This window comes from Esox lucius, chromosome 8 (assembly GCF_011004845.1).
Source record: "Esox lucius isolate fEsoLuc1 chromosome 8, fEsoLuc1.pri, whole genome shotgun sequence".
Taxonomy (NCBI): Eukaryota; Metazoa; Chordata; class Actinopteri; order Esociformes; family Esocidae; genus Esox; species Esox lucius.
The window spans coordinates 20,956,963-20,982,975 of record NC_047576.1 but is presented as its reverse complement, the minus strand read 5'-3'; the positions used below and the strand labels follow the sequence as shown (position 1 = coordinate 20,982,975).

Here is a 26,013-nt window from a genome sequence, read left to right as displayed (position 1 = left end):
TTAGCCCCTTAGTCACACCCAGAAGTGAATTATTTTATTCTCAGGCTTGACCCTTCTGGTCATATCAAGTTGACCAAGCAGCGTTGGAATGGACTGGTGCCGGCTAGCAAGCGGGACGTGGTGTCACAGAACACCACAAAACCAAATGTGTTGTGAGTACTAGCAGAAACATTTGCTCAGTGCTGTGGAATCTGCCTGAGAAATTATAAATGTAATCTTCACCAATGATTGAGGGTTATAGAGAGGAACATATGGTAGTAAAACAGTGAAATGGTTGACAGGCTTTAGCTATGCACAACACTGTGACACAGTCAGCACAAATTGGGCACATTTGCCAAATATCACAACAATGCATGGAACACAGAATGACATTTGGGCTTGTACATTTTGGGTCCATTGCAACTTTTTATCTTACAGGAACTTGTATGTTTCGCCCAAATGAATAAAAATGATGAAAGCCAAGAAACACAAGAGATCCGTGCCTTTGCTTGCTGAGATCTTAAGGACCTGTGAGAGAATCAAGGCTAAGAAACACGACAGAATTCCCCATGACGTTACCGCTCAGTTGGTTTAGCATGTCACTTGCAATGCAAAGGTTGTAGGTACGATTCCAAAGAGGGACTGTTTGCCTACATTTTTTGAACATTTCCATGGGGGACATAGGGACGTAGCTTTCGCAGATGGCTGACAGCAATCATGCACTGTTGTTTATTGAAAGAACACCCTCTACTCCAGAATGAAATAAACCTATTAAATGTGTGAGGGAGAAACAATAACATAAGGTTAGACATTTTTAAAACAATCCTTCTAACAGGGTGGCTGGAACTTTGCTGGAGGACGTTCTAAATGGTGTCATCAGGTTTATTGAATGATAATCAATTGAATGATAATCTGTTCCAGAATTGAATCAACTATTGAATGTGTCAGTGAATGAGAGGCTTGCCTGGTTTCTTGTTTTTTATGCTGGATTGTTGATGGTTTTACTAGTGTTAGACTAAGCACATTTATCAGATATAATGTAGTTACGCCATTCTGTAGTCATTCTGTAGTCCTTTGTAGTCATTCTGTAGTCCTTTGTAGTCATTCTGTAGTCCTTGCAACGTGTGGTTGTGGTGATACCACGGAAAGTGGATGCATGTTGGTAAAACTGCTATAAAAGATAGAATACAGAATTGATGTATGCATATTTAGTAATTAGTAACTAATAGTGAATGTTGTTACTGTATGCAGATTGTTTTTTGCTTTAAGATCTACTGTGTCAGTGATCCCAACTCTACTGACACGAAGTTGGATTCAGATAAGATTTTCCTTTTTGCCGGACCGCGTTAGCTGAGCTGGCCAAGAAGGGCAAATGTTTCTGACTGACCGACTGGCTGGCTGGCCGCACCTTGTTAAATAGCCTAGTGGTTAGAGAAGCGGACCTGCAAACAACCTGCAAAGCGCTGTGGGAGACCTGGGTTTGAGTCCAGTCAGGGCAACAACAGTCATCACTTTTAATTGTGGGCTGCTGAACTTGCCTGGTTTCTTTTCTGGTTTTGAGAGCTCCGACGATTACACACACTACCCAGGTGTATGCTTTTGCTGCCAGATCTTGTTGGTTCGAATACTACCAGAGGCAGTATGAATTAAGTTATTTTTCAAAGAATATGTAGGCAAAGGTTTTGACTTTGGCTTAGATAAATAATGACAAATTTTTTATTAAATCAAAATCTAATCTTACATTAAAATAACATGTTGAATGTGTTGGTGAGGCAAAGACACAAAACAGTATAAGTCGTTTTTGGAAAAATGATTGTTAAATGAGAAGGGACAAAAATACCTTTCCATTAATAGATGGGAAAAGTCATTCCCTGTGTTTGACAGAAATACTGTTCTTTTTTATTCCACTACTGTCACGGTACAGTGAGGATTAGCGCCACTGTGTCATGCAACCCCAGTTCCCTTCATCCTCGAACACATCCCAGACCCATTAATTGTCTTGTCTTTCATCATTATGCACACCAGGTCCCAATTACCCCATCAATATGTGTTTAAATGTGTCTCCTCTGCTCCTCTAACCTGTCGATTGTTGTTGCTTGTGTGGGGCACGTACAGGTGTGTGTTTTCGTTCTCGCTGCTGAAGCCAGCGCTTTACTTTCTTTCAGTGTGTTTTGTGTTCGGTATTTGTTTTCATTAAAAGTCTACATCCGAATGCAATCAGGCTGCGCCTGGTTCCTCTCCAACACCACCATTACAATTATGTCCTTTAAAATCCACTCTAAAATGAAGTTAACCTGTTGAATGTGTTGGTGAGGAAGATACATAAAACAGTACAAGACATTTTCAGGAAAGAAACACTGTTAATTGACAGGGGACACGAAATACGGCGAGCTGTGGCTTCCATATTTCTTGCCCTCATGTACTCCATGAAGACGCCATATATTGCCTTGATAAATGCCAGTCCCTGGGTAGCTTGGTGGGTTAAGCTGTGTGCTTTTACTGCCAGATGTTGTTGGTTCGAATCCCGCTGGAGCCAGGATAAGTTTAGTTCTTTTTGGAAAATACATTATGAATCGGTGCATCCGATGCCGTGAAGTAGGACCACTGACTGTCCAGGAGCTCCCTGACCTCCTGATCCAGGTCTGGGAGGAGATCTCCCCCCAGGACACCATCCGCCGTCTCTTCTGGAGCATGCCCAGATGTTGTCAGGAGTGCATACAGGCACGTGGGGGCCATACACACCACTAAGTCACATTGAGTTTCCGTGATCAAATTCACGCAGGTTGGAACAGCCTGCGATTTCAATGGTTTACTTAATTTAAGTAAATGGTTTACTTTACTTAATTTTCGAGTTTGAATCCAGAGCTCAGTCGGTTGGTGTTTTTGGTTTCTGTTGACCGTTAAGTTATTTTGTTCTTAACCAATTACACAATGTACAATAAAGATTTTTATCTTTAATATATTTCCTTCATCGAGACCCATTCAGCTGTGTCTGTGGGCGTAAGTAGGTGATGGAGTTGCAGGTGGTCTAGGATCAGTTTATTCAGCCAGAACAGAGGGTCTGACCAGGCCAGATCTGATCCCAGTCATGGAGGTCAAAAGTCTTGCCTTATTACAGCACTTCTTCCACTCATTGTAGTTACTTCTCATTTGATGATAATAATCTATCTAGTTCTCTCTGATGCGCAGCTGCGATGCTAACGAGTAACATCAAAAGGGTGGGAAACACGGCACTATTTCAATAATTAAGTGACTAAATAATTGCATAAATCTGTAACGGGATGTTTCTGTAATCTGTAATGGGTGTTATATCTTCTTAGTGTATATCTATTGACCTAAAAAAAAAATCAAGCAAGTCTAGATGAGGGAGAAATGTCTGGTCATATTGACAATCAAAGGAACCACCCGTCATGATGACCATAGGAGAGGCCACTTCATGCTGTTTTCTGTGGAAAGCCTCATATTGACACTAGACCATTCCCGGAAATGTTCTTTCTCCCACAGGACATACAAATACACAGGAACTGTATATTAATGTATAATAATGAACAAGCATTAAATCAGAATACAGCTTCTTAGAACGAATTAATCCCCAAAGCATCCTCTTCCCAGAACAAATGATGGAAACAAACAAGTAAATCTTCTGTACCCAGAAGTTCAAACAGACGATATGCTAATGCGTAATTATCTAAAAATTTCAAACCTAGTTTTAACCAGAACTCAGAATGGTGTCGTTAAGGGACATGCTTTTTGTCCCAGTTCTGACCAGTCAAACCCAATGGAATTACTGGCTTGAGGATTGAGGTAGACATTACATTTAAAATCCAGCCAAGTTTAATAGTAAATTATCATTTTTATTAGTACTGCCACTTGGAAGTGGATGCTTCACATAATACTGAGTCACTACAGATTTCTGTGCGTAGTCCTTTCCATTTTAGAGGCAGTCACATCAGATGCCACCCCCACAAAGGAAATATAGAACCAAACAGGTCGGGGTGGTTGGTGGACAACCATCAGTATATCAGAGTGAGTATACTGACATTTAAATAGACAGGTATAAAATCGGACATTGTGATAGGAGCGATTCTGCATCAGCTGACCAGTTACCACTTACCTGGCTGAACTGGCTTTGCTAATTTCAAGATAAAGTGGTCCATTGGCCCATCCCATAGGATGGGTTTCATTTCTAGGTGTGATTGCCCTCCAATGGCCATGGGGTGGGTTTCATTTCTAGGTGTGATTGCCCTCCAATGGCCATGGGGTGGGTTTCATTTCTAGGTGTGATTGCCCTCCAATGGCCATTTGCTGTCATTAAACATCAACCTCTAGAACCCATTCAGCTCTTTCCATAGTAAAATCCCCTTACTGTATTACAGAGCAATGTTGAAACGATTACAGTCCAAAACCAGGGAATGCGTGACCTCCAAAGGCCTTCTAGACTAGGATTTTAATCCCATTTAGTAATTGCAACTTTCCATGGTCAAGTTAATAGGTCTGAAGCCAAACACTGCTGACTAAACAGACAGACTAGTCTACTGCAGATAAAGACAGTCATCTCTTTCCCCGTGTGAAACCCTATTCACCTATACACGCACTGTGAGAGCTGCTTGACTGGCTTTGGCCGAGACAATTCCACCTTTCATCAGCGGGAAATAAATGTGGTCTCGGCAGAATATGTAGGAAGCAATCGAAGTGTAAGAGGTATTAAAGAGGGAGACTCACTTATTATTAATAGAATCATCCATAACTGCAAATGTGTGTGCTGGCTGTCTGGAAAAAGAACAGGGAAATATTCAGGAAATTAATGATTTGGGCGGGGGAGGACATTTGTGAAATGGATTCGAGTGTTGCAACACAGCAGTTGTCATGAACAGAGGGCCTGGGGTTGCTATGGAAACAACAGACCCAGCGGGTAACCGTGTCCCTGACTAACAAGGTTCTGACTTTGCGATCACAGTGTGCCCTGAGATGGTACCCACGGTGTGAACGGGATCACGTCAATGACTCCTACTCTACATTGTTACGGTGCGTTGAGTCACGGGACAACGTGTCCGATACGAACCTGCAGGTGCCCTGTCACTGGGCTGGAGCTGCTGTCTGTACGCATACTGTGGAGGAGCATGATACACAGCCAGGAACAATGGTGAGTCAGAGTACGTGTATTCCCACAGAGGAACACAGAGGTATGATCACGGTAGGGTCTGTCCTGGTGAATAGTTGTACAAACAAATCAACCAGAAGACACTACATGCATGCACGCAAACACACATGAATGTACTGGCACAGAAAATGGTGCATGTCTGGCAACATGCTCCAGATAGGCACTCATGTGTATTCAACAATCCATGTGTCAGTGACACATTCACCCCTGACACCTCAGAGAGACCCAGTCCTTCCAACCCCTACACCTCAGAGAGACCCAGTCCTTCCAACCCCTGACACCTCAGAGAGACCCAGTCCTTCCAACCCCTGACACCTCAGAGAGACCCAGTCCTTCCAACCCCTGACACCTCAGAGAGACCCAGTCCTTCCAACCCCTACACCTCAGAGAGACCCAGTCCTTCCAACCCCTGACACCTCAGAGAGACCCAGTCCTTCCAACCCCTGACACCTCAGAGAGACCCAGTCCTTCCAACCCCTGACACCTCAGAGAGACCCAGTCCTTCCAACCCCTACACCTCAGAGAGACCCAGTCCTCCCAACCCCTGACACCTCGGAGAGACCCAGTCCTTCCAACCCCTGACACCTCAGAGAGACCCAGTCCTTCCAACCCCTGACACCTCAGAGAGACCCAGAGACCCAGTCCTTCCAACCCCTACACCTCAGAGAGACCCAGAGACCCAGTCCTTCCAACCCCTACACCCCAGAGAGACCCAGCTCTTCCAACCACTACACCTCAGAGTGACCCAGAGTCTCAGTCCTTCCAACCCATACACACCAAAGAGACCCAGAGACTCAGTCCTTCCAACCCCTACACCCCAGAGAGACCCAGTTCTTCCAAATCCTAAACCCCAGAGAGACCCAGTCCTTCTAACCCATGCACCAACAAATGGCCAGAGAAACCCAGTCCTCCCAAATCCAAAACCCCAGAGAGACCCAGCCCTCCCATCTCCCACATCCCGACAGACCCAGAGAGACCCAGTCCTTCCAACCCATACACCCAAAAGGGACCCAGTCCTTCCAACCCCCACACCCCCAACAGACCCTGAGAGACACAGTCCTCCCAAACCCCACACCCCCGACAGACCCAGTCCTCCCAGCCCAGTGAGACACAGGCCATCAGGTCAGGTCAGTACCTCAGTCAAATACAGCCAGGCATTAATCATGACTAGATTCAAGACTGTTAATCACCATCAGGACCATTGACCGTGATGTCAGTCTGAGTGAAAAGAAGTCACAGTAACTGTGCTTTGTACACTCTCCCTGTTTCATCCCAGCAGAAATGTTTATTTTCCTGATGGGGCAGATGGGCTTAGGGGCAGAGGCAAGGGGTGTGTGGGCACACGTCAGAGCTCCCCAAATGGGACTGTGTCTTAGGGGCCCCAGAGAGACATACAACCCAGTACACCCCGGTTCCTATACAGCCATCATCAAGTTGTAATCAAGTGTGAAGTTCACTGTGAATATATGTTCTAGGTAACATCTCCAACAACACAGATTCATGAGGCAAATGTACATGACAATGAAAGTTATGTTAACGGCACCAATTTGACTGGGAGTATGTAATGATTAGCAACTTCTAGATATAGCTCAGGGCTGTAAATGACTGGAATCCAGAACCAAACTGGGCTGGAGGACGAAAACTGAACAGTATAAAGCTTTCATATAGGGGTTCTATGCATATCTCTTTATAGTGTTCTAGGTTTAATTAACAATGTACAGAAGATTAATTTGAAGAATCATAAATATCAAGTTTAACGTACATCCCTCAAGTGTGTTTCTGTTCAGTACCCACTCAGTGTGTGGTGACCATGGGGCCAAAGGTAATCCTGTTGACACTATGTGGACACTTTCCTGGAAGGACCCAAGATAGCAATGACAGTTGATGCCATTCAACAGGGCCAGACTGCCCCCAAGTGGTCAGGTTTGGTAATTGAATTGTAAATGAGCCATTAGGGAAGGATTATATGAGTACAAAGACGCAATGCGTGTTAATGCAGGGGTTTTTAATGTCCCCATAATATTATATGGCAATGGGGAAGAACCTAGTAAAATATGCAAGTGCAAAGGAAATGTGTATATTGATGGAAAATATGACTATGAGTGGGTGTAAGTAGGAAAGACAGGATGATTGATGCACATTTGACCAAATATATGTTTGGTAGGTATAACAATACCAATATTTCATTTACTGAAAAAACTACCTTGTCACCTCTTTGAAGACCCCTAGGGCTTTACAGACCCTTGTTTGAAAATACAAATAGTGAGGTCGATGGACCCTGAAGGAAATGCCTTTACATTGATTTAGCTGTGAGTAATGGGATCTGTGTGTGTGTGTGTGTTCATGCATGTGTGGGTTTGCTTCCATGCATGTGTGCAGACCTGTGTGTGTCCATATGTGTTCTTGTACAGTATGATTGGGCGTGTTGGGACATCTCCTGACCAATGTCTTGTACAGTATGATTGGGTGTGTTGGTACATCTCCTGACCAATGTCTTGTACAGTATGATTGGGTGTGTTGGTACATCTCCTGACCAATGCCCTTTTCTCACCCTTGTTTTCACTCTCCCTCACCTCATTGCTTTGGTTGGCATGAAATAAAGCTCCTGTGTCCCAGAAACATATTCTCACTACTCAGCGTCTTGGCGAGAGAGAGAGAGAGAGAGAGAGAGAGAGAGAGAGAGAGAGAGAGAGAGAGAGAGAGAGAGAGAGAGAGAGCGGTCAAAACAGAACCAGGGAGACCACATTACTGACATTAAGATTTAAAGCCACAGAAAAACAGATTAACATCACAGCACAGCACATTGTTTACTCTCTCAAGTTTGGAAATTCTTCAACATGCACATGGGGAAAAAACTAAATTGCTCTTGAAAGTTGTGTTATTGAAAACATTGTCTGGGGTAAATGCAAAACAGAAATAAGCAAACCTGCCACTTATATGGGTGGACCTGTGTTTCCTTTTTACTGCATTGGAAAGTATTTTACTGAATTCATCCTGCTAGGGTAAATGTAATTTCTGGCTTAGGGGTTAGGTATAAGATAAAACTATAATTGGATATGAAAGTATGGTTATATTTATAACTAGAGTTAAGCATTAGGGCTAGGTTAATTTTAGGCATAATGGTTAGCTCATTGATATGAAGGTCCCCACAAAAATAGAATCTCAAAAATATGTGTGTGCACATATTTGAGAGAGAGCTAATATGCAGCTGAATCAGTATAAAGACTTTTTGCAGCTGCTCCATAAAGTATTGTGTTTTATTCTTAGACCAGGGAGGGCGAACCAACTTTTTATTTATTTAATATGACATGTTACTCATGCCCCCTGTGAAGCCATTATCCTACACACATTCTCCACAACAAAAACCAAACTCCAGATCTACTCTTTCTCGCTCCCTCTAAGCTTTTCCTCTCCCTAGCTGTGGGGTGGGACTGTTTAACGTTGAGTAATTTTTTTGATCACCGGTTTCCGTGAGAGTATCAAATCAGGCTTTGGCGTAACAAGCCTCCAGAGAGCAGTAACACAGAAAAGTAACACCTGCACAAATTGCACTCTAAACCAGAGCGGCTCAGTAATGGATGCCTGCTATAGTCATTAAACAAATCAACCAGATGTTTTTCTATACATTACATTCCTGAGTCCAAGCATCTTGGCTCTCTGGTTGAATGTGACCACATACACCAAAATTTGTTGTTCATCAGAACAACAGAACACTTTTTAAATTTCCTCTGGAAACTGGCACCTTACATATTTTATAAGATCAAACTGCCCAAAAAAGCATTATTTGTATTGAACTGATTCTGCATTGCTTCAGAGACAAATGATCATGACAGCCTTCATGCTTTTTACAATGTGTGGAACGCGGGTCTGTGAAAAACATGAACCAAATCATCTCATTCTCGGGTCCCTCGTGGGTCCTTGTGCTTTTAAGTTATTGAAGAGGAATATGTTTATTCAAATGATTTACACAGCCTGGCACAGACAGGTCTCTGGAAACTGGGAGGATTTTATGAAATAAATAAGACTATTTGAACAGGCTAGTGGAGCTATACATTCTGAGCACTGAATGTCAGTCAAGCTGTTTGTTTCAAATACTTGGTCACTGAAAGCATTGATTGGCACTCAGATATTGCTAACCAGTCATCTGCTCTCTAGTTGATGACGATATCCAATGAAACCTGAGGTATTGCAAGCCAAACACTGATCTTCCACTTCCATGTTATAAAAACGGCCCTTTCTTTTGAACAAACATATTGAGGCCACACAGCTCACTGAATAGTCATCATTGCTGATAAAGTTCCAGATGTGCTACAACAGAAAGGGGACGAAAGCAACGTTGACAAATTGCTGCAGAGGGAGACGCAGCAGCCAAAACGATGAAGTAAGTGGATGTGAGGTGAACTGATCTTCAGAGAGGAGAGGAAGGAAGCGTTTGGCCATGGAATCGCTGGCAGAGAGGTCCGGATGGTCTCTGACCTCGCTGGAGCAGAGCTGTGGAGGATCTTTTTTTGTGTCATGGCTGTTCGGACGGTCTTCTGGTTGAATGTTAATCAGGCTAACAGGGCTGTCACCTGTGGATGCCCCCCACCATGACCTCCCAGGCTCAGCAGAACCCAACCACTCGTCCAATGTCCTGGGTGGTTTCTACAGCAGAGAGAGATGCACTCACTACATCCACTCCAACACAAAGTAGTTGACACTCATAGGGTACACTCCAACACGACTTACTGTATATACCTATGTATACTGTACGTGCTTTACCTTTCTAACAGTCTTCAGCTGTGCCTCTCATAACTTTCTCTCTGCCTGCTGTCATAAACTAGTCCCTGCTATGCCCCAGTCACTGAGTACAGTTATTGTCCAGATGTGTTTTATGGCCCTCCAGGGCCACACAGACCCAGAGCCTGGCGGTTTCCTGACTGACTCCCCCAGCGAAGGATAACTCCATCAGAAAGCAGAGTCAAAGGGCCTCACCCAGCGTCTCTGGTCACTATTCAGCACAGCTCAGAATCTCAGCTCCGCTCCAAGATTTCCCAATACCATATCCAGAACATCTATCAACAGTTTGGCTGAAGTTTGTCTGTGAGAATGTATAATTATTTCAACTCTGTAGTGTGCTGCAATCTCTTTAGATAGCATATAAAAAGTTCCCATGTCCAGACAGTTAATTGCGAATTGGGATTGGTTCTTGACAGTAGAACAACACACAGGCTTGCTTGAGTTTGGTCAAGTGTTTCTCTGAAACTTTCCTATATAACGTATTAGTTCTAAAATGTATTTATTACAATTATTTCCTCGCCTCTACATTCCCCCTCCTCTTTCATTCAACCCACCACCCCTGTTTTGTCCCTCCATTTTAATTTTCTCTTTTGTTTATGCACTGTGGTTCAGTCACCCGCAACCGTGTCATCATGTGCAGTGATATATGATCCTATTAATGTTCCTCTGTTCTTCTGGCAAGCTGCGGGGCCAGGGGCCGGGCCTGGCTGGGTACACACTCCAACTTCCACTGAACAGAGATCGAGAGAACCTCTAGGCTGTCCCGAACTGAATACAACTCACTGAAAATGGACCATGGCGAAGCAGGATTTGCTCCACAGAGCTCTAAGACTGATCTGAAGGCCCAGTGTGGGGACACCTCCGGATCTACACCCATCTTGTCTCTTCCTGACTATGAGAGCACGTATCCATTCAAATCCTGAAAGCATTCTCCTTAGTTTCTCAGTTTCCTTTCTGTTTGTTTAAATAAACTTGCAAATTGTGCATGAGTGTGTGTGTGTGTGTGTGTGTTTGGTAGCATGCAATATATCAACCAACAAAACAATTCTGGTGAGTAAAATACTACGTCTTTAAAAGTCAGGAATGTTTCACAATTGTCCATTAGTCTGTGATTTGAGGACCTATAAAAACGGTAGATCTTTGGGACAGTTTGAGCGTTTTTAATACAGACCATGGCAGCAGACAAATGGTTTTGTCACATGTAGAGCCATTAGAGGGCTGGTGGGGGGGTGGGGGGGGTCAGCCTGGGCCCAGCACCTGTAACCAGGGTAATAGATCACATCTGACCCCTGACCAGGGAGCTGAATCTCAGGTGACCAAACAGGAGATGCAGATGGGTTTTCTTTCGTTTCTCCTCCGCTTCCTTCCCTATTAAACTCAACGGCTCTATTTCTCCATGAAAGTCATGACTCAGAAGCTTCTAGTTTATGTATATAGTCTCCACCAAATGAAAATAAAATATAAAATAATTACATTTCCTTCTTTTCTAAGTTTCTAAGTACGCTACCCACAGGTTTCATCTCTTCAGTTCCAGTTCAGTGATGTGGGATATTATACATTATACTGAGCATCAATGTCCCAGGTATGGAACAGGATTATGTGGCGACAGGAAACCACAAAGTCCATGGACATAGAGAGTGAGAGAAGGCTTGATGTTATGAAATGACATGGCTATTTAAACCTCAAGTCAAGACTACACCGTTAGCAGGACAAGAAGTAGAGAGGAGCTGTGTATGTGGAGTTACAGGCAAATTGTAAAAATATAATTTAAAAAATACAAACTTTTTGATATTAAAAGCTTTTGATATTTTGAATAAATGCTTCAACAAACCCATGTTTTTTTACCTATTCAATGTCTGAAAGCACTTTACCCAGCAGAGTTATCAAAATGTGAATGGGTAGAATGAATGGCAGCTTCACTTCCCAAACCAGAATCTCAGAAAAGGGGACAGACCGGATCTTTGTATGAATTTACCAGTCAAATTGCAACAGTTGAGGTTCCAAGCGAGTACAATTCATTATTCTTTCCATGGGTGACTTATTGTCCTCGGTATAGACCCAGCGAAGCCACTGGAGAACCTCTCTCCCATCTGTCCCCTAAGGGCTGCTGGGCTCTGTGGTTTAGCCCTCCATGACCACAGCACACCTGTGTAAACATTCCCCTGGCTGAGAGTGAGAGCTAGCAACTCTCTCTCTGGTGAGAGGGAACAGCAGCACAACCACTGTAAGCCCAGTTCCATCTATTCGATGGTAATGGCCTGGCACTGTGCCGGGGAGTCAGGCGCTGATTGGACTAGAGTCCAACAGGGTCAGAAAGGAGCCACTCGGTGTGGGAATGCGGTGCAGAAACATGACATCCTGGACAGAAGGATGGAGGATTCTTTGCATGTTCCAGAACAACTGGGTTTTTCCCGTACATACTCCCCAGATTCATTGGTTGACTAACACAAGAATGTCTCAGTTCATATGAGGAGATTTCAGACCGGCTGAATGCCAGGGATCCTTGATATTTTAGGATCTTTTCACAGTCATTTGATGAGCAATGTCACACAAGCAGCACCTACACATATCATCACACATCTCTTGACCACAGATGCTAAGCATTTCATTTGGCCTTATGTAAAAAATCTAGGACTAAATGTAGACTTTTTGTTTTGTCTACCAACAAGACTGTTCACTCCACCATCCACTCTCCGCACAATAGCTACACCCACTGAAAGAAAGAGGGAATTGTAATCCCCAAACAAGATTCACGACCAGGAAACTAACAAGCTCCCTGTCTAATCAACAAACAACTATTACAACCTGAGAGCTTAGAATCCCTTGAATCAAAACGACAAAACAACGACAACATCTAATTAACGTATGAGCAGTATCTCATCAGCAAACAAGCTGTGACCAATGAGCAGCTATCCACAATAGAGCTGTTTAAACAACAAACCGCTCCTGGGTGGGAGCGGGGTCAGTCACGCCTGTGTCAGCTTTGTTTCTGCTCTGTTAAGCAGGGGCCAAACTGTGAGCACTGTAGTGGGTTTATACAGCCAACTGTGTCATGTGTTTGACATGTGTGAAGAGCAAGGCAGGACTATTGCAATGCCAGTGGAGAGGGAAGTGTGCCCAAGGCCGGCAGTGACAGAACACTAACTAGAATGGGTTAATTAGGGGCTGTGAATGCTGGGTAATCACGAGGCTGGCATCACCGCTGGGACTGTGCTTAATGAGTGCATTCATATGTACACAAAGAAAGACACCATCACACACATGCAAGCCCGGACAAGCACAGCCGGAACGCACTCAGTGGTATTGCAGGGATACTTGCACATTCTTGCCCTCAAACAATTATTCTCTCCAGGGCTGTGTGTCTTTTGATGAAGTCATGGTTTAGAAGCTAATTTAATTATCCAGCCACACAGCCTTCCTCCAAGTTCCTGATGTGTAGTGACTTTGAGAGTCCAAGGACAGTGAGGGACTCTAACTCTTTCTTTGAAGTTTAAACTTATTTTTGGCTCTAATTCTTTTTGGAGTACCTATTCTGCCCTGCTTAGTCCATCCTGTGGAACAACAGTGCCATCTAATGTCTACCTTGTGTGTAGAACCTACATAGCGGAATTCAGCTTTTAACAACAGTGGAGATCCATGCATCTCCTGACATTTAAAAATAAATATACCACAGGAACATGTGAACATTCACAACCTCATTTCCAAAAGCACAGAATGCAATGATATGCAAATAATTGTATATATTCAAAAGTAGTACACATACAATATATAAAATGTTGAAACAGAAATTTGATGGTTTCTTGAAAAATCTATGCCCACTTTGAATTCGATGCCAACAAAATTAACAAAAAAGACTGGAAATGTTGTGTAATGCTAAAAAACTAAACCTGGTGGAATATCACACAACTAATTAGGTCAATTGGCAACAGGTCAGTAACATGATTGGGTGTTAAAAGATCATTCCAGAGAGGATGAGTCTGTCAGGAGTGAGGATGGGGAGGAGTTTACCACTCTGAAAGACTGCATGGGCAAATACTGCAACAATTTAAGAATAACATTTCTCAACGTAAAATTGCAAAGAATTTGGAGATCTCATCATCTACAATGCATAATATCATTAAAAGATTCTGAGAATGTGGGGAGGTCTTTGTATGCAATGCAAGTGACAAGGACGAAAACCAATACTGCATGGCCGTGATCTTCAGTATATCAGGCGGCACTGCATTTAAAACAGACATGATTCAGCAGTGGACATCACTGCATGGGCTCAGGAACACTTCCAGAAACCACTGTCAGTGAACTCTATGTATGTCACTGTTGAAACTCCATTATGCAAAGAAGAAAACATAGATAAACAAGATCCAAAACTACCACCGCCTTCTCTGGGCCTGAGCTGATTTAAGATGGACTGAGGCGAAGTGGAAAACTGTCCTGTGGACTGACAAATCAAAATGTGAAATTATCTTGGGTAATCACGGACATCATGTCCTCTGGACTAAAGAGAGGGACCATCCAGCTTGTTATCTGTGCACAGTTCAAAAGCCTGCATCCGTGACGGTATGGCGGTGCATTAGTGCACATGGATGAACTACACATCTGTGAAGGCACAATTAAGGCTGAACAATATATACAGGTTATGGAGGAAAATATGCTGTCATCCAGACAACGTCTTTTACATGGAAGGCCTTGCTTATTTCAGCAAGACATTGCCAAACCACATTCTGTATGTATTACAACAGCATGGCTCCGTAGTAAAAGAGTCCGGGTAAACTGGCCTGCCTGCAGTCCAGACCTGTCACCCATTGAAAACAAGAATGGGTATTTTTTTAAAGGACACCCTTTTGAATTGTTGAACAGCTGAAATCCTTTATCAAGCAAGAATGGGAATACATTTCACTTTCAAAACTTTAGCAATTGGTCTCTTCAGTTCCCAAACGCTTACAGTGTATTGTTAAAAGAAGAGGTGATGCAACATGCCCCTTTCACAACTTCTTTTGAAATGTGTTGCTGGCATCAACACATGTATTTTTTCAAAAACAATAACATTTCTCAGTTTCAACATTTGATATGTTGTGTTTGTATTATTTTAAATATATGGTTAAATGATTTGCACATCATTGCATTTCATTTTTATTTGCATTTTACACAACGTCCCAATGTTTTTGGAAACGTGGTTGTAATTTAGGACCTATATAACTTTTTAAAATTACATTTTCAAATTAAGCTAAGCAAAGTCAATTCTGGTCGGTCTCTGGATGGGAGAAAAAATGTAGAAGTGGTTTTGTATTGCCGGATGGGGTATTCTTCCCACCACTGGTCTAAAGATCTAACCCCAATCCCCCAGCAATATCTCTGCTTAGACTGCTGTCTTTCGCATGGGTCATCAAACTGGTGTGCCGACTGTCTTTGGTTACTAAAGAGCCCATGGTACTTATAAGTTTAGGGGTGTTAGCCTTGGTATCCTGGATACATTTCTAATCTTGCCATCATCTCATGGCATCCCGATCATCCCCAGTTTCCAATCGGCTTACTTATCTCCTCCCCTTCCACTGTTACTATTCCCAAAGTGATGCTTTAAAGACAATGGGCTTTCCATCAACTTAACTGATAAAAAAGGGTTGAATAAATACATTTTTACATTAAATTGACAGCTCTAATTCACTTATGAGGAACAGGACAATGGATCATTTTATGCACCATGACTGCCACTGGAGCTGCAATGGATGATGGAAGGATAATCTGATATGGCTGTGAAGCTTGAAATGATTTAAGGACCCAGAATACAGGGTGAGCAGTAGTAGTAGATCAGAGCTTTAATGCTAAAGTATGTATGAATTCAGACAACCACTGCATTACACCAAGATGTGCTTTCAAATGATCCTGTCCGCTTCAGTTCACAAACCATTCAGTACAGTGAGGACACTGCTGCAGTCTCTGTACGTAGGCCAAGACCACGGCTGGCATTATGTGACTGGTAATTACCGGTTTTATTTTTATTCGTCAGTAAATCAGACTTTCTTAACAGTTTGTCTTAGTTTTTGCTGTGCCTGTCTGCCTGTTTCTACTGGACATTGCTGTCATGACAGGAATAGGGAACCACACCCAAGGATACTTAAACATCATAAATAATACAAGGCCACATTCTTAAGGTGATTTGTTTGCCACTCAGTATGTCCTCATTCCATCCTCAAACTGACCTGTTTATAGGTCACATTCAAAGCCAGTCTAGTCTAGCAGTTAGAGGATTTGATGTCGTTGAACAAGACAGTTAACTGTTCTCCAGTTACGTTCTCCAGTAAGTCACTCTGGATAATTGTGCTAAATTATGTAAACATAGTCAACACTAAGAGCCAAAATCTTTCCATAAACTGTTTACTGTAGGACAACACAATCATAAAATGTAGTGTTCAGCAATGGGGGGAAATGTCTGTCAGGGGATGAGGAGCAGAAAAACCATAATAAGTCATAATTATCACAAGAAACTGAAAGTAGCCTTCTTATCCCATAATATATATTTTTACTCATCTATAAAAGGCACAATATATTGCTAAATAATTGTTTTCTGTAACAAACAAGTACATTATAAGTACTTTCATATGGGTAAAAAGGAAACCATTTGTTTTCAGTTTTATCCAAAAAAATCATCACACAGAAATTTCTAACAGTTTATAGATAAATTAAATATTATTCTGTATGATTCCATCTGACAAAGACAATTGTCAAGCTCCTGGCCTTAAAATCCTGCTTCTTCCAGGTCTTGTTTGTATATTTCTAGTAAGCAACCTACTTACAGTAGGGTACTCCAAAAGGCATATTGTTTCAAGTCAACCATTTTCAGTTGAAGACAATATAGAGCATATTCACAATACAAGAGCTTCATTGAGCTTAACAAGTCTTTTCGTAAGGATTAGTTTTAACGAAAACCTTTTTATAATGGAAAATCTAAATTGTTGCATACCCTCTGCTACTAGATAGATAAACTACAGAAGCTAGCTAGCTAACTCTTCTAACACAAATGGCGGACTCAGCTACATTTATTATTATTATTTGGCATTAGCTAGCTATCTAAATAAAGGTTGGACACATCATGGTCGTTTTCGTGACTGTGAAACTTAATTACTGCTATTAGAAATACAGCTAATAGGTGCACAAAACACCTTAGATGTAAAACGATATTTCGCTTGCCACTTAGAATTGTTGGTCTCTGGGATGGAGGAGCGATGATTGTGTCTGTGTGATGCTGATGGAGGAAACAATGGAGCTTTTCCATTTGACAATAGAAACTGGTGCAGACTGTATTTTAGGATGTGCTTTTGTTTCCTCCCAAAAACAATTCTGGTGAATAGAAGTATCATTCCACTATTACTGCAGATACAGTATATTATGAACAACTGCTTACATTACAATGCAAAAAGTATATGTATTTCCTCTTTCAATTCAAATGTAGTTCTGATAACTCTTGTTAATGTCAATATGCCCTTTCACAACAGATTTACAAACAGCATGTTCAATTATTATGAAAGTATCATCATTCTCTGCAAAGAGCAAAGACATTCTCACTCATGTTTGTGGAGTTGATCAGTTCTGACAGAACCTTAGCACCATGTGTCTCAAAACCAACCATAATAGTCACAGGGTTCATTAGGAGACCCTCATAACCTAGAGCAGGGGAGGGCAAATGTTTTGGCTCGGGGATCATATCAGGATTTTGAAATTAAATGGAGGTCCATTCATTAATCAGAAAATCCGCGGACCAGAAAAGGGCAATAATTAAAACATTTACAATAGGTCCATTATAATGGCTAAATAATTTAAATTCAGACTCAGATATTTGAGTTATGTTTTACCGGAGAGCCAGATGGAATTAACTTGCAGGCCAGATATGGTCCAAGGGCTTGAGTTAGCCCACCCCTGACCTAGAGTCTATCAAGACTTGAGGTAAGATATTACAGCTAAACTATATCTGTCTCAGAAAGTGCTACTGTGCAGGTCTAAACTTCATTAAAATAATTAAAAGTCACACTATAGTCAACAACACAATCATCCTGGTGTTGCATAGTGTGACTAGAATCACCATGAGAATGAGCATAAACACACAAACTCAACACTCACAGAAACACACACAGAAATATACTTGTGAGATCCAGAAGTCCTCAGTAGTAGCCCATTGCAAATCTGGCAAAATGAGAACATTTGGCAAGGCTATTCAAGGGTTGGGGTTGAGGTTAGGAGTACAGTAGATTAAGGGTTCGATTTAGGGGGTTTCCAGTAACTGTTAGGGTTAGTCTAAGGTTATGGGAAAATAGGATTTTGAATGGGAAAACATTTGTATCAAAAAAATTTCAAGTATTTGTGAAGCACCCACAGCTAGAGCCCACTGGAATTACTGTTCTGAAAGAATCAGCTTCCAGAGTCTCTGGACACTGTAACGAGTAACATGGAACTTCCCTTTATACTGTATACTGTAAACGGTATCTGGAGTGATGTCTATGATGACAGGGAGTCTAAACAGTTGAAGTCATCGCAACTTAGAAATATTGACAGTATCCACTCCGTTAAAGCTCCAGATCAGACTTTGTTGCAAACGTGAAGATGAAATACGTGTGCTGTTCTCCTTTCCTGTGTGAGTCACAGTTTATAAACGACTTGTTGAGAGACGTCCAGGAGAGGGGCTTCTGCTGCCACTGAACCCCTGAAGAGTGAAGGGGGAGGGTGAAACATTTAGAGCGTTTCCTATCTTTGGATTTTAGGTTCAGTTACTCTCTCGCACTAATACTACATACTACCAATACTACATCTAGGGTTTTCTACTTACCCCAAGAGCTCAAGGTATGCATGCATGTATTTTAGTGGCAAGAGAAAACTAAATTACACATGCAGAGCTGTCATATTAGTATTATTTTCCAGAGCTTTCATATTAGTATTATTTCCAGAGCTGTCATAGTAGTATTATTTTCCAACTTCACACGTGAACATCTTTCATTTTGTGCTTTCCCAGCAACTGCAAATTCCCAGATTATTTTAGCGGATTCTAAAAACACTGGGCAGACCCAAATAATTACAATGAAAATATATCAATTTTTTTAAATGCACATTGAGCATAGGAAATGCACTCTAAAAATGATATATTATTACCATAATATCAAAACAAACTTTGAAATGGTTTCTTAATATTTGCAGTATTTTAAAGTGCTAGGTCTCAGCCATCATAGTAACTCACAAGAGTGCGTGTGGGGCTGCCATTACGAGAGCGAACAGGACTACAGCTCCTACTGCTCCTCCACTGGAAAACAGCAGAGAAACACCACGTTAATCGTTCTGTATTTTGAACTGCGACCCTGCTGTAGTTGTTCAAGCCAAGGCCAGCATTCTGAAATCATTAGGAAAGAAGGCGAATTGGTACCAGAGCCCCTCTCCTGGTGACGGCCTCCCCTTTGACAATGACTGCGTCTCCCTCCAACAGCGCTGGCCACACATGGTACACCACTAGAGGAGCAGTAAACTCGGAGTCGTAGCTGCGACGGTACCTGACAGACACGCAGAAAATGGTGTAAATGTGTGACAAAACAACGTCAATATGTAGGGGGTGTTACTGTAACCTCCGGGGGTCAGTGGAAGGGCACGGACTTGCTGTCACTGTAGAGTTCTCCATCGCTGGTGAAGGCCAGATCCAGTGGAGGGTCAAGTGTCTGCATGGCGAAGGCCACTCGGCATGTCTCCCTGATGAAGCTGCTGATCAGGACCAAGTCCACCTCAGGAGGGAAGGAGATCCTCGGGTTCACATTCATGACATTGATCACATCCTGGGAGCCAGAGGAACATCAGACTACATGTACACATAAACATACCATACATACGCTGTGGACACATACTGTACACGTCAGCAAATATTCACGAGAGCTACTAAGTTGCTATGCCGTGAAATTGGAAGGAAAACATGACTACAGTGGGGAGAACAAGTACAGTGCCTTGCAAAAGTATTCGGCCCCCGTGAACTTTTCGACCTTTTGCCACATTTCAGGCCTCAAACATAAAGATAAAAAACTGTAATTTTTTGTGAAGAATCAACAACAAGTGGGACACAATTATGAAGTGGAACGAAATTCATTGGATATTTCAAACCTTTTTAACAAATAAAAAACTGAAAAATTTGGCGTGCAAAATTATTCAGCCCCTTTACTTTCAGTGCAGCAAACTCTCTCCAGAAGTTCAGTGAGGATCTCTGAATGATCCAATGTTGACCTAAATGACCAGTGATGATAAATATAATCCACCTGTGTGTAATCAAGTCTCCCTATAAATGCACCTGCTCTGTGATAGTCTCAGAGGTCCATTTAAAGCGCAGAGAGCATCATGAAGAACAGGGAACACACCAGGCAGGTCCGAGATACTGTTGTCTTGAAGTTTAAAGCCGGATTTGGATACAAAAAGATTTCCCAAGCCTTAAACATCCCAAGGAGCACTGTGCAAGCGATAATATTGAAATGTAAGGAGTATCAGACCACTGCAAATCTACAAAGACCCTGCCGTCCCTCTAAACTTTCAGCTCATACAAGGAGAAGACGGATCAGAGATGCAGCCAAGAGGCCCATGATCACTCTGGATGAACTGCAGAGATCTACAGTTTAGGTGGGAGACTCTGTCCATAGGACAACAATCAGCCGTATACTGCACAAATCTGGCCTTTGTGGAAGAGTGGCAAGAAAGCCATTTCTTAAAGATATCCATAAACAGTGTCGTTTAAAGTTTGCCACAAGCCACCTGGGAGACACACCAAACATGTGGAAGAAGGTGCTCTGGTCAGATGAAACCAAAATCGAACTTTTTGGCAACAATGCAAAACGTTATGTTTGGCGTAAAAGCAACACAGCTCATCACCCTGAACACACCATCCTCACTGTCAAACATGGTGGTGGCAGCATCATGGTTTTGGCCTGCTTTTCTTCAGCAGGGACAGGGAAGATGGTTAAAATTGATGGGAAGATGGATGGAGCCAAATAAAGGACAATTCTGGAAGAAAACCTGATGGAGTCTGCAAAAGACCTGAGACTGGGACAGAGATTTGTCTTCCAACAAGACAATGATCCAAAACATAAAGCAAAATCTACAATGGAATGGTTCACAAATAAACATCCATCCAGGTGTTAGAATGGCCAAGTCAAAGTCCAGACCTGAATCCAATCGAGAATCTGTGGAAAGAACTGAAAACTGCTGTTCACAAACACTCTCCATCCAACCTCACTGAGCTCGAGCTGTTTTGCAAGGAGGAATGGGCAAAGATTTCAGTCTCTCGATGTGCAAAACTGATACAGACCTACCCCAAGCGACATACAGCTGTAATCGCAGCAAAAGGTGGCGCTACAAAGTATTAATTTAAGGGGGCTGAATAATTTTGCACGCCCAATTTTTCAGTTTTTTATTTGTTAAAAAGGTTTGAAATATTCAATAAATTTCATTCCACTTCATGATTGTGTCCCACTTGTTGTTGATTCTTCACAAAAAATTACAGTTTTATATCTTTATGTTTGAAGCCTGAAATGTGGCAAAAGGTCAAAGTTCAAGGGGGCCGAATACTTTCGCAAGGGACTGTATTTGATACACTGCCGATTTTGCAGGTTTTCCCACTTACAAAGCATGTAGAGGTCTGTAGTTTTTATCATAGGTACACTTCAACTCTGAGAGACAGAATCTAAAACAAAAATCCAGAAAATCACATTGTATGATATTTTAATAATTAATTTTCATTTATTGCATGACAAATATTTGATCACCTACCAACCAGTAAGAATTCCGGCTCTCACAGACCTGTTAGTTTTTCTTTAAGAAGCCCTCCTGTGTTTGGAGGAAGAAGAAGGATGAGTACAATGCCAAGAAAACCATCCCAACTGTGAAGCATGGAGGTGGAAACATCATTCTTTGGGGATGCTTTTCTGCAAATGGGACAGGATGACTGCACCATATTGAGGGGAGGATGGATGGGGCCATGTATCGCGAGATCTTGGCCAACAACCTCCTTCCCTCAGTAAGAGCATTGAAGATGGGTCGTGGCTGGGTCTTCCACCATGACAACAACCCGAAACACACAGCCAAGGCAACTAAGGAGTGGCTCCGTAAGAAGCATCTCAAGGTCCTGGAGTGGCCTAGCCAGTCTCCAGACCTGAACCCAATAGAAAATCTTTGGAGGGAGCTGAAAGTCCATATTGCCCAGCGACAGCCCCGAAACCTGAAGGATCTGGAGAAGGTCTGTATGGAGGAGTGGGCCAAAATCCCTGCTGCAGTGTGTGCAAACCTGGTCAAGAACTACAGGAAACGTATGTCTCTGTAATTGCAAACAAAGGTTTCTGTACCAAATATTAAGTTCTGCTTTTCTGATGTATCAAATACTTAGGTCATGCAATAAAATGCTAATTAATTACTTCATACAATGTGATTTTCTTTTTCTTTTTGTTTTAGATTCCGTCACTCACAGTTGAAGTGTACCTATGATAAAAATTACAGACCTCTACATGCTTTGTAAGTGGGAAAACCTGCAAAATCTGCAGTGTATCAAATACTTGTTCTCCCCACTGTATGTAATGTGTCAGGAATGTCAGTGACAGAGAGGAGGGTGGCTCGTACATTAACGCTGGCCTGTACGTCATAGAGGTCCAGGTTTCTGACGATGTAGTCCACCACCGAGTCCTCCAGGGTCTCTTGCACCAGGTGGGAAGGGGATAATGTCTTCCTCACACGCAACCTGAACTTACGGTAGGCCAACTTTGCTGCTTGGAAGGCCTCCTGGTTAATACATGCACAAAGTAGGGAGTGCAGACAATTAATAAAATAGGAGGTTTACAAACAAACCAAAACATCAGGTGTGACATACTACATTTGTAAGAAGAAAGCATGGTTAGATTGAGGGTTTATAAAACATCAGCTTGTCCCCACAGTACTACACATGCTGTGTCATTCTTTCATTTGTACAGGGTGTCCAGGTTCTGTACCACAGTTGCAATGAAGATGATTCTCTGGACCATCTCTAGATCATCTATGTAGCGTCGGAGCAGACTCTGGGCCTCCAGGCGCTCCACAGCATACAGGTCACTGAAGCGGGACACCAGCCGGGCATGGCGGGATGAGTTGGTTAGCTGGGCCCGGGTGGGAGACTCACTTCTCAGAGGGCTGGAGGCAAGGCTACGTCTCGCCAGCGGGCTTGGAGAACGACTCCTCACCAACCTGAGAAAGAGAGATTCCAAGGGAGAAGGGAGAGAGAGAAGTTCTGTATGTCATTTAATGTTACTGTTGCTGTGTTTGTGTGTGTGTGTGTATGGGTTTGTTTGTGTGTTTGTTGTGTGTGTGTCTGTGCATCCTACTAACCTTTCCTGCAACATGCTTTTCTCTGCTGTTAGGAAAGACACCTCATCCTTTAGCAGTTGCACCTGTTTTTCATAGTCCCCCAGAACAACCAACTTTCTTTTGTAGATCTCTATCTGGTCATGGGCCTCTCGCAACCTAAAGCTCAAAATAAAACCCAGATTGCACAATGTACTGAAATAAATTAATACAGCTTATAAACTGAAATTAAACTCTCAACATCATGCCTAAGTGTGTAGAACATTAGGAAATCAGCATTATTAAAATTTCATTTTCTATAAGCCTAGTGACAAAAAGTATAGAATTGACAGAAAGGTTGCTTTAAAATGAAAAATATTTTCTCATTATGATGACATTTGTAAAATAGTATAGTAATAGTATCTTGGCACAATGGCAGAATGTGTTGAAATGCAAGTTTGCTGGGTTTCTAATCAAAATCTGACCTACCCTGATTAAGGTTAGACCAAAGTGTTGTACCATACGCATCACTCACTCTGCTTTCAGCTGTAATATCTCATCCTCGGTGGCCAGCAGGGTTGTGGCGGAGATGTTTTTTGTGTCGTCCAGTTGCTGATGAGCATCTTCTAGTCTGTAAATGCATACGTACATAAAAAGACACTTGAAAGTAATTATACTGCATCATAATAACATTGACTATTTTGGGCTGATGTGGTGGGATTTGAATGAGCGGTCCTGCCTGTTTATACTATATGTTTATTGAAGACTTACTCCTGTTTAACAGTGTCCAGGTGCAGACGAGCAGAGCAAAGTTGAGTTTCCATCTTCTGCATGTCATTCTCATGGGAGGCAGACAGCTCCCGGATCCTTCTCTCTTTCTCTACGGTCTCCTGCACGACAACGCACAGCATTTAGCCTTGACGAACACTGTCATATTCCACTATGCCAGGACAGCATAGAACAGAAAACAACTTCATAATTAACGTACTATAAAACCATAACAGAAGACAGATAGTTTCACCTGGATGAGGTTGAGGCTGGTGTCGTTGGTGACAGATGAGGTTGCCATGGAGAAAGAGGCCCCCAACCATGGCAGTAGACGTGATTTGAGGACGTCCACTCCTGCATAGTGACCACCTGACTCAAAGGAAAAGGAGCTTTATTAGACAATTGTTTGGGTAATGCAAAAGATAGAAACCTTTTTAGAAAAGGCCTAAACACACCCTCTCTAGCAGTGAGGTTGAGGATGGTGAAGAGTTGTCCTTGTATCCTTGAGGTGAGTTCCACCAACTCACAGCACCTGTTCAGATTCTGGTCACAGGAGATGGCCTAGGAAGGTTACAGACAAGGACTGACAATTATGAACTACAAATGATGCAAACAATTTAAAGGCAACATTTTCTTTAATGAAGTCACAGCTGTGGGTTCAATTAAAATATCCACTTGGATAATTTAAAAACCAAATATTCACATGGGTCATTAATTACGAATGATCTTTATTCATTACATTCAATCTCCGGAGAAAAGTCCATCTGAAAATGTCAGTCAATGTTCGGTTGTTTTTAGTGCCTTTGCGTGACCACTCCTCTCGGAACAAACGAGAGGAGTGTGCTCGTGGAGCCTATCCGTTTGAGACTCGAAAGGAATGGTTTCATGATCACCGTGACGACTGGCGTCCATAGCAACCAAACTTTGCCAGAAAATCTATACCATCAGAACCAGTTAATTCCTTTACTATAAAAACATTTCGACGACATTCCAATTGATTGTGTATGTGAGAAATTGTAACTAACATGCCAACGTAAATTATTCCAAACCATTTACTATTGTTGAATATTCAAGTTATTTTAGAGATATGGGTGAAAATCCCACATAGTAAAGTAGTTATCATGGGAAGAGCAATGCTGTTTAATTAACAAGTGATTCATGAAATAGGTTATTATTTACACACTTATTTCAGAAGCTTGATTTACATTATTCAACCACGCTGCACATTAGAATTATTGTAATAATCATGGACATGTACAGTAGTAGGTTAGTTTTCGGCCAACAGATTTAGGACATAAATTAATAATTCATGACTTACATGGTAGTCCTTGTACCAAGATTCAAGTTTGTCCTGTAGAACGCTAAAGGAAGCTGTGTTTACCAGTCTCCTTAGAGAGTCGGCCATGTCTGCTCCCTCCCTAATCCTGAAAGGTTTAACGATCCTGGACAACCGTGGGATTTAATCTGGGGCGAGAGCGCTCGTGACAGGCGCGCGCTCTTTTCTTGTACTCGCGGTACAAATTATTGACCTTGGCCATTGAACTTTGAACTAATTTGTGGCAACGCTTTTAATTCAGCATACATTGGCATCATATTTTCAGTAATAATCCTGAAAGATAATTGGATATTCCATAGTACGTATTCTGCCGTAGGCTACTGCTCTTTTATGATGCAGGTGCACAAGTGTAGTAAGCTGTATGTGATGTAAACGAGACCATTGTAATGTCATACTGCCGCTAACACGTGGGTGTTGGGTGTCAGGCTAGGAATACAGGAACTATTTGTTTTCAGACACTTTTGCATGGACTGTCCCTAATTAATGTTTTAAAATATGATTTTTTTACGAAGTGGGCTAATAGTCGAAGATAAATAAAGTGTCCGTTTTAACACCGATCAAATTATTACATTTTCCAGCATCTCATTTAACTTTTTATGTACAACCATTTCGAGACCATCATGTATATGGTCAGTAGTATGCTTATATTGATGATAGCCTATCTATGACACTGTGGATC

General features: G+C 42.1%; 1 protein-coding gene across 2 annotated transcripts; it reads right to left on the bottom strand.

The window, feature by feature from the left end:
• Positions 1–18,437: 18,437 nt before the first annotated feature.
• On the bottom strand, positions 18,438–25,505 carry spata18 (spermatogenesis associated 18). Of its 2 annotated transcripts, XM_034293654.1 has the most exons (13): positions 25,317–25,505; positions 24,454–24,559; positions 24,252–24,367; positions 24,002–24,120; positions 23,766–23,861; positions 23,276–23,410; positions 22,903–23,134; positions 22,538–22,696; positions 19,547–19,722; positions 19,323–19,446; positions 19,140–19,202; positions 18,735–18,782; positions 18,438–18,611 (listed from the first exon to the last, which is right to left on the bottom strand). In XM_034293654.1, exons 1-12 carry the CDS (start codon positions 25,401–25,403, stop codon positions 18,744–18,746), a joined length of 1,452 nt encoding a protein of 483 aa, XP_034149545.1. In that variant the 5' UTR covers positions 25,404–25,505; the 3' UTR covers positions 18,438–18,611; positions 18,735–18,743. The 2 variants fall into 2 exon arrangements, with proteins under 2 accessions (XP_034149545.1, XP_010870505.2); XM_010872203.3 differs by lacking the exon at positions 18,735–18,782 and having other exon boundaries at positions 25,317–25,503.
• Between the last annotated feature and the right edge of the window lie 508 nt (positions 25,506–26,013).